General features: G+C 31.3%; 2 protein-coding genes across 2 annotated transcripts; both read right to left on the bottom strand.

Moving 5' to 3' along the window:
* Window positions 1–3,370: 3,370 nt before the first annotated feature.
* LOC133779907 (uncharacterized) lies at window positions 3,371–4,286 on the bottom strand. Its single transcript, XM_062219805.1, has 5 exons — window positions 4,126–4,286; window positions 3,996–4,043; window positions 3,626–3,900; window positions 3,491–3,499; window positions 3,371–3,389 (listed from the first exon to the last, which is right to left on the bottom strand). The coding sequence occupies exons 1-5, from the start codon at window positions 4,189–4,191 to the stop codon at window positions 3,371–3,373; spliced, it is 417 nt and encodes a 138-aa protein (XP_062075789.1). The 5' UTR covers window positions 4,192–4,286.
* Window positions 4,287–6,422: 2,136 nt separating this feature from the next.
* Window positions 6,423–10,005, bottom strand: LOC133779908 (uncharacterized). The gene is made up of 4 exons (XM_062219806.1): window positions 9,922–10,005; window positions 9,724–9,812; window positions 6,824–8,082; window positions 6,423–6,493 (listed from the first exon to the last, which is right to left on the bottom strand). The coding sequence occupies exons 1-4, from the start codon at window positions 10,003–10,005 to the stop codon at window positions 6,423–6,425; spliced, it is 1,503 nt and encodes a 500-aa protein (XP_062075790.1).
* Between the last annotated feature and the right edge of the window lie 290 nt (window positions 10,006–10,295).

The raw sequence follows: 10,295 nt of genomic DNA on the forward strand, positions 1-10,295 counted from the left end.
CAACACATGATAACTCATTTGATAAAAGAATCTTCTGGCTCTTCAATGAATGACCATGTGAGTTCTCTATAATTCTACGCATCATGATTGAACCGGGATGACCTAGCCGGTCATGCCAAACAAGGAAAGATTCTTTTAGATCTGTGAACTTCTAATTCTCTGTAACATGTGCCTCTATTGCACTTATTCGTGTAACGTACTGTAATGACCCAACTTCTCTAGACTTTGGACCATTAACAAAAACTATCCATAGACACTAATCCTTAATAAAACTTACAAGTGAAATGATCATAACTTTATTAAAACTTGTAAAAATAAATGTTAAACTTACATAAAATTTAAAGTAGGATATGGGATCCCACTGTTTTAAAATCAAAACATAACATAATTGTAATTAAAAGGGATTACATAATAAAGTGCGGAAAAATACACATAAAACCATAAGTAAAGAAACTTCATCCTCGAATCGAACTCTCGGCCCTTCCATTCCATTCCGCCTCAATACACATGCCCAAAGTACCAAGAACCTTTTCCGCCATCAAAGCTATTTTCCTGCACATATAAACATAAAAGGAATGAGCCTAATGCCCAACAAGGAAAATCTAACACATAAACCATATACATAAATTTCATAATGTAATGTAAAACATATCATAACACATATGTCACATACATACTATAATGTCCATTATTACTTGGGGTCTCATAAACTAAACAAGTCATATGCCCATTAGATTAGTGGGGCTTGCTAGCTAAGCAAGTCATATGCCCATAATTTATTGGGGCTTGTTAGTTGTACGGGTCATATGCTCAAGTCTACAATTATACATATTATAGCCTATTACATAACACATAATCATAAGATAACATTTATCATAACATATAAATCATATAACACATAAATCCTATCCTATTTTCCTTACCAAAAATACCGGGATATGAGAACAGTTTTGGGACTTTGGAACACTCCTAAAAAACCATAAATGGAAGGGTGAGTATACTAAAGAGAATGAGATAAAAAGAATGGAAGAATTATACCATTAAGAATATACTTACCAAAAACCTTATGTTCAAGATCTTAGATTTCCTATCCAAGAATAAAGAATAAAGTTAGGGTGCTGAATAGAAAACTACAAGAACTTAAAGAGAAATAATACCAAATGAGCTAGAGTTTGGAATACCTTGAATGCTTCTATGACCAATCTAAACCTTGAACTGAAATGTGCTATAAACCTTACTTCCCAAGTGTTTGGTAAGCTTATAATGATCAAGCTTATAATCCCTAACCCAAGTGTTTATACTCTCACAATAACCTAGCAACTTGCAGCCTCTGAACTTAGTTTGATGAATGAATAAATGGCTGGGTACTAGGTTCTATTTATAGAGTTTATGAATGAAAAGATCTTCATTTAACTTGAATAAAAATAATGTCTTTTTAAGTGAAAAATATTTGAATTATCGTTCAGCAGAGGCTGAAGACTCGTTCCGAAAGATGTTGGACTTATCAAGAGGTTAAAGATTTGAATTGAGAACAGTTTCAAAAACTTTCAAAATGCACTGAAGGAGGCGATATATCGCCTGGGCCAGCATGCCCGAGGCAATCGTGTGAAGTTTCGTGTTTTTCGTATCCCCGTACTGCGATATATCGCCCCCTATAGCTGCGATATATCGGCATACGCTGAATATTTAAACACGAAATTACACAATTTTAGCTTAATTTGAATTGAGTAAACAGCCTTGACTAAGTCCCCTAACGTTTTCAAAGCTGCTGATAGACCCTAGGATATTCAAATATTACTCTTAATAAACTTATTCCTCAAAAATACTTAATTATCATTAAACATACACATGACAAGTGTTACTTTCTTATTGGGTCTATCTAAACCTTATAATATAATATTTATCACCACCAATATCAGTCATATTAATCAGACCTTAGGTTAAAATTAATATTCTTAAACTATAGGTTAAACTTAGAAAATCTACAAGTGTTACTATGAGTGTCCAAATAAATCCCGGTCTGAACCAAAGTCCACAGTCATAAAAATACTACTACTATTACTATTATACTACTATCTAACTAGCTAAGTAAAGTTCTTGGACTCTACACGTACAAACCTGAGGACAAAGCATATTGTTTTTCTAACTTACACCTTTTTTTTCTGAAGCAATAGATGTAATACATAGATACTTAATATTATTTTCATCTATTGTCTCGATATGATATCCATTATAACGTATATCTTTAAAACTCAATAGGTTTCTTTTTTATTTGGTTGATAATAAAGCATAATCTATGATCATTTTTGTTCCTCTAGGCATTATTATAATGGCTTTTCCAGAACCTTCAATCAAATTTGCACTGCCTGATATTGTATTAACATTTCACTACAAGAAAAACTGCATTCCATAGCGTTTTTAAAACGCTGTCTTTAACAAACGATAGCGTTATTACAAACGCTATATTATCCCATGTTATTAAAAGTCTGGACCTTTTCATAGCGTTTTTAAATTGTGATGTAAAAATGCTATTGAAAGATATATAATAGCGTTTTAAAAATATAATTAGATGTCAGTCATAGCGTTTTATGTATGTAGTCATTGATTATGTTAAATTGAAAATACTTACTTTTAATAGCGTTTTTCAAACGTTATGCATAAATGATGTTGAAAGGTATACAATAGCGTTTTTAAAATGTAATTAGTTATCAACCATAGTGTTTTATGTTTGTAGTATTATTTACTTTTAATAGCGTTTTTAAAACGTTATGTGAAGATATGCAATAGCGTTTTTAAAATGCAATTAATTATAAGTCGTAGCGTTTTATGTTTGTAGTCGTACTTACTGTGAATAGCGTTTTTAAATTGTTATGTAAAGATATACAATAGCGTTTTAAGAATGTAATTAGTTATCAGTCGTAGCGTTTTATGTTTGTAATTATCCTTACTTTTTAATAGCATTTTTCAAACGTTATGTAAAGATATGTAATAGCATTTTGAAAATGTAATTAGTAATCAAACATAGCGTTTTTTGTTTGTAATCATCCTTACTTTTAATAGCGTTTCTTTATTGTTATCATTAATCATTTTCCTAACATTTATTAATTGTCATATGAACAATTTCATGGCATAAGAACAATTGCAACAAATGATACATAAGAACAATTGCAACAAATGATAAACATATAACACATTAAAAATTATACCTTAACATAAATTCAAATATTCTTAATATGTTCGCTACATAAAGCTAAAATATCAATATCCCAAAAGTACGAGTATATTGCAAGACAAAATACATAAGCAAAAGTTTTAAAACAAACTGATTCATAATTTGTTGATCATGGGCGTCCCTCCAAAATATTACACTTCATTCATTAGTTGTGCACCTGTAAGAGTGAAAAATATATAAAATTAAGAAAACAAATGTAGCTAAAATAGTTGAAAACACATGTTCATTCATTAGTTAATTTTATGCAAAGATACGTACCAAAGATATCTACCAAGAAACAATTTAATTGCATCCATTATGTTCATTTCCTATATATTTTGATGATATAATTAGTTACTACAGTTAATTTGTTGTACTATTTATAAATCATTTTTAAGTTGCATGAAATTTTACCTCATTGTAACTTTATTAGAAGGCCAAGCAACAGTGCAACCAACCGCTTCTTCAATTGTACTCATATGTGATGTTGGTCTCCATAAATATGCAGTAGGTTTCTTAGCAACATCAACCCAAACTCTCATTGCATTAGGCCCAAGACGAAGATGATGCACCTCACATAAAGGATCACTAGAAGACCATCGACCTTCTGCAACAATTTCTCCACTTCCATTCCAATCAAGTAAATTGCAAGCATTGTTTTCAGGAGTGAACTTCAGATTATTAACACTCTGTTACATGATAAAACATATATTTATTTATAGATAATATTGATACTTAAAAAATTAAAAGTGAAATGATAGGCAGTAATTAAAATTGTAGTTACCATAGGAGAAGGCATGTGTGACTCCGCTTCACTTGGTTGAGTAAACCCCTACAAGTTTGAGAATAATTTAGTCATTTATAATTTTCAATGAATAGAGTAAAATAAACAAAAGTCAATTAATTTAATTTACCTGAATGTTTACACTTTTTGCAATAGTATTAATAAGATTCATCATCTCAGACATTTTATTCTTCATCTCACATTGACTTGATTCCAATTGTGAAATATGGTCATCTCTTGCTCTTAGAATAGCTAACTTTGTATTAGTTACTCCCCTCCCATTAGCTAATGATCTACCATTCTTGTTAGGACCAAATATGATAGTGAGAGCATCTTGTACAGTATTCTGTGTTGTGCATGAATCTGGTTTTTCATTTGCAAGAACTTGTAGCTTCTCCTATAAATCATTTCAAGTTGACTGTTAAATAAGTCTATGTGCATACAAATACATATGTTTCTACAAACAAAGGGTAAATTACTTACAATAACTTCAGCAGCTTGTGCATTCACAGGTTCACCATTCTTCTTTGTGTGTGTCTTTAAGAAAGCTTGAACTCTTGTTACAGGTTTTGAGCTTTCCCTAATCTGTATCCAAGTACATTTTTCAGAAAGAGAACATATATTTTCTTATGTTTAGCTACCAAAAATATTTATTAAATTTTTACCATGTCATCCATTTTTCGAGCATATCCTCTCCTGCTGCATGTATGTGGGAGTTGTTTCTTCCTCATCTCTTTAAACTTATTGCTAATCGCCTAAAATAAATAAGAAATGAACCAGCGATTGAACATACAGAATACCAAACACTCTAGCAGTAAAACAAAAAAACTAAACCAGTATTCTAGCAATAAAACAGTAAACACAGTACACATAATAGTTTTTCAACAATAAAACAGTAACTATGGCAGCAAAGAAAAGAGTATGTAATAAACACTCCAACAGTAAACACTCCAGCAGTAAAAGAAACATACAGAACCAGTATTCTAGCAATGAAATAGTAAACACAGTACAACTCCTCCTGAACAGGGATGGGATGGTTGGTGGACTGTGAATGGTGATAATAGTGTCTCTTGAATAGCTTTGTCAAATAAATTTAGAAACACATTTTCAAGAAGAGAATTGGAAAAAAATAAATCATTTAAAGTACAAAAGTTTCATGAAAACAGGGCAGCAACTGCTCACATAATTTGAATACAATTAAGCCAATTGTAAATTTGGAATCTGAAATTTGTTTGTGGTTGCAAGAGTTCAAATTTAGAGCATAAAGATATTCTAAAAACTAACCATAATTGTAGTCTCAATGCAGCTCTTGAGGCCAATAGAGTTTAACTTTCATATGTGCATATCAAGCCAAGACAATCTAATGTTGCTAAGATTATGCAGAAACTACTAAGGATTTCTACTGCCTTAATTTGATCAGACCTGAAATAGTTTTAATTGACTGATATAGCATAATGCATTGTTCTAGAATAAGAATATTATATACTCCATAACACCAAGAAAAAAAATATCTTACTTATCCAATCTCTTGATAAACATTTTCACCTAACCAGATATTGAACTGGGTTTTGTTTTCTCTGTGAAAGCCTTAAAAAAAGAACCTTTATCTGGATCATCAGGACTAAGCCATGACAAAAGAAACTACACCCTTGGTTGACTTGCTCTTTTTGCAACCCAAACTGCCTTCTTGTCCTTATCATTCTTAAACCAGATTCCTATGTACTCATTGCTTGAATCACCATAACTGAAGAATTCTAGCTCAAACACCCCATTAGAAGAAACCAAGGTTTCATAATTATACAAAGTCTCTCCATTCAGTTTAAGGGTATTTTGTCTGTTATACTTTTACATCAAATTCATTCCTAACAATATTTTCATCGAGTGTAACAAGTTCAAAAATAAAAAAATAAGCATAACAGCCTCTTAAACTATTTGATTTAGTAAATTAGTTCCTAAATTATAAAATATAACAATTAAGTTCCTGAATACGATTATTTTTACTGATTGATTGTATTGCATTAACAAATTGATAAATATGATTGAGCAAAAATACAAAATACATCAAACTATGGCATCTTAAACTATAAACCCAAGATCTCTATATTGACCCTTTAGCAATGTCATGCAATATTTTCCATCAATAATGCGTAAAAAAATTCACATACATAAGACTTAATTACCATTATTTAACGAGATTAGAGACTTAATTACTATATTTTATAATTCATAGACCGATTTGGAAAGAGTTGAAATGCTAAAAACCCATTATACTTAGTATAATGTAATTACATTATTATTATATAGTTTTGGATTGGAGATGCAAAATCATATCACTTTCCAAAATAAAAACAACAAGCCATTCATTTGGAGTTTCAACACAAATGAAGATCAATGTTACATTACAGTCCAGTGAGCAAGCAAGGCACACTAGTAGTCTCTACATGTACAGCTAACAGGCAAACTCTCTACCACAATATAGGCCAGTCGTTTTCCTACTTCTAAAGGCAAAAAATGAGTTAACCAACGAAAAATTAAACAAATTGTCACTAGTCAGTAATGAAATTATTGACTTGGAGAGAAAAAAAAAAAGAAAAAAAAGACCAACGGTGGTAAGTCAATTTCTAACTGCAAAATTTATGCCCTCAAGTAATGCATAACCTGACTTGACTGACCTCATTATATTTATTATACCAACAAAATCCTGCCCCCTTCCCAAACACTCCATGCTTTCTTAGACCGATATGGGTGATCAAACGGGAGAAATCTCCTAGTATTTTGGTATGAAATTTTTTTACTATGTTTTAGCCTAGTTGCACATGTATCATTACCACAAATCGGGCAAGTTGTCTTGCCTTTGGTTGTACACCCAGCAAGATTTCCATATGCAGGAAAATCGTTTATTGTCCACAACAACATTGCCTTCAAATTGAAGAAGCTTTTGTCGAATGCATCATAAGTATGCACTCCATTATTCCACAATTTGTTTAAGTCTTCAATAAGAGGCTCCAAATAAATATCAATATCGTTTCCAGGTTGTTTACGACCTGGAATCAATAATGACAAAAATGTATTTTCGTCCCTCATGCACAACCAAGGTGGTAAATTATAGATAACAAGCATCACTGGCCAACAACTATAAGTGGAGCTTAGACTTTTATAGGGGTTAATTCCATCAGCAGCTAGTCCGAGCCTAAGGTTGCGTGGTTCAAGATTAAACTCTGGCCATCTTTCATTAATGGAATCCCAAGCAGGTGTGTCCACTGGATGTCGCATCTTCCCATCAATACTTTTATGAGTGAAATGCCACCTTAAGTTTTCAGCCATTTCTTTTGATCTAAACAATCTTTTCAATCGGGGTATTATCGGAAAATACCTCAAAACTTTGGCAGCCTCACCAACTTTAACATTCTTTGTGTGTTTATCAACTTTCCATCTAGAAACACTACACTTAGGACAAACATCCATTTTAGCCTTCTCCTTTCTAAATAAGCAACAATCATTAATACAAGCATCAATCTTTTCATATTTCAAATCGAAATTTCTCAAAAATTTCCTAACTGAGTACATGGAATCAGGAAGTACATTGTTTTTGGGAAACATATCACAAAGGAGTTCTAATAGTCTAGTAAAACTTTTGTCTGTCCAACCATTCAGATTCTTCAACCTATATAAAGCTACAATTGATGAAAGTTTTGTGTATTTCTCACACCCTTCATATAAAGGAGTTTCCGCATCCTCCAACTTCTTTTGAAGATCTTCGTTAACAAATTCATCGTCTTCACCACCTCCACAACCTATATTATTGTCCACATCATCCATGGCAGCAGTCGTGTATAAATCAAATGCATCCATATCATTCGAAACTTCGTCAACTTGAGTATCAATGGGTTGCTCTCCATGGTGAACCCAAATACGATAAGTTGGATCCATTCCGGTTATAACTAAGTGCTCAAAAACATCATCAACACAATGATGATTTAAGTTTCGACACTTCTTACAAGGACAGATAATTTTATTTGGAAAACCATAATTATTTTCTACCATTTTCACAAAGTCCCATGCCGCATCCGTGTACTCTTTTGTAGCTCTACATATTTAAAAAAAAAAAGAGATTAACCTTAATATATTTTCTTAGGCCTTCAATATTACTTGAAATTTAAAGTTATTTTTGAAATAATACCTGTTTAGTTTCACCCAATTTTTGTTCAACACTTTCTTCACTTAGCTGCTATCTAAGCTAGCTATATAAGTCCTAGTCTTCTTCATAATCAAAAAAAAAAAAAAATCAGATCAAGAGAAAAAAGGACAAAGATATTTAGTTGTTTATAAATTTATTTATATGTGAGGAGTGTGACATATATAGGCAAAGATACTTTGCCTTATAGGATTCATACTTTATCAATTGTTCAATAAAGAATATGAGATCAAGTTCGAAACTGGAGTAGAGACAAAGATCACAGTGATCTTTGTTCTTCAACCAATATAATTCTTGTGTTGGTTTCATTATGTCTTTTCTTCTTCTCTATTTAGTTTTCTGGGCTATATTCATTTTGGTTCACTTCTGTTTTTACTAACATTACATTCTGCACTCTACACATTTATTTAAATGTGCCATTGAATATGTTGTTCTAGTTTTGAGAAAGAGTTTCCTTTTAACTACTGACTTTGTTATTTGATCATGAGTATAACATTTAGAACAAGAGATAATACCAATACAAACAATAAATTTAGTTCAAGTTTGATTTAAACAGAATAACAAACAAATAAGATCATTCAATCTCTATAAGCATATAAGCCCATTAAGGATTAAACCTGATGCTCTACAGAAATGTCTTCTCTCTCTCTCTTTAACCTAAGGTAGAAATGTCTTCTCTCTTTATCCGAAGGAAAAGTACCTGCAACAATGCACAATATGTTTCAATGGGATTAAAAAAAATATGAGGAACAAGTTTGAGAGAATACAATAATGAGCAAAGGAGAGAGTTATTGTGCAAACATTAAAACAATTAATAGGCAAACGAAACCAAATATCTTGAATGGAAATGAAAATTAGTTTCACTTTCTTATATTTAATATAACTTGTAAATACTATAGATAAGAAAATGAAATTCAACACAAATCAACCAAAGACAACAAGTAGCTAACATTCTTTCAATACATATAAATACACAGATATAATAAACCCAACAACTATTTTTTTTAGGAAGACTAGTAGATGTTAGAATTGTAGAACACTCAACAAAAATGCATAAACATTAATATCCTAATATTTAAGCTACAATTAGAACAAGTTTTATCTTTCTTTCTTTCTCTACAAAAAGAAGAAATTAATTAAAATATCTAAAGAATATTCTATTGATTGTTTTTGCATATACAACAGCGACAAAAAAAAATTGTAATAGTATTGGGAGGGAGGGAATGAGCTTTTGAATATTCTTGTTCTTGATGTTGATGTAGTTTGAGTGACATGAAAACATGCATGCACAGACACATTTTGTACATTGATATCAAGTGAAACTATCCATAAACATAACACTTACTTTTTGGCAAGTCCACCCGTTGTTTATGTTCGTGGAGTGAATCCTGAATAACTGAAATCGACGAAACAAATAAGAATCGAGTCTGTGCATCAATATTCAGGATTAGTCCAGCAGAATAAATGATCATTTAAGCTTGTTAAGGCATAAAGGACAATTACAAACTAGTATGAACAAAAAACGCCAAGTACAGAAACACTATACCAACTTCAACACCAGCAAAAACACTCTCCAGAAATTCAGAACCCGTGTAAATTGCTTTTATTGTACTCTTGTTGTCCTGAAATGATTGAAACAAAACTCATATAAACTGCTTTTATCATTAGGCAAAACTAATAAGATCTTCCTGCTTCAAACAATTGCTAACCCAGTAATTCAGAGAAAAAAACAGCAATAAAATCCAGACCAATCAACCCAGAATTCAATTCCAGCCAGAAAACAGTAAAGAGAGAGAGAAACAATTTAGTGCCCATCAAGTGTTCTTGTATCAAAGTTGGTAGATAACTTTAAGATGGAAGTACAACTTTAAGTTTTCTGAATCCAATCATAGTTTTGATTTGTTTTCTTTAATTAGTACCATATAATTCACTCCAAGTAGAATGAAATAGCTCACTTTACCTTTATATTTGGATATTAAATAAAACTCATCATAGAGTATATGACAAAAATAGAGCAAACTCATATAAGAAAGTAGATAATATGCCAATATTGTTTTAGTTAGTTTACATACAAAGTATTGGCTTATCAATGTATAAATCAAAAT

The sequence above is a fragment of the Humulus lupulus genome, chromosome 5 (genome assembly GCF_963169125.1).
Source record: "Humulus lupulus chromosome 5, drHumLupu1.1, whole genome shotgun sequence".
Classification (NCBI taxonomy): Eukaryota; Viridiplantae; Streptophyta; class Magnoliopsida; order Rosales; family Cannabaceae; genus Humulus; species Humulus lupulus.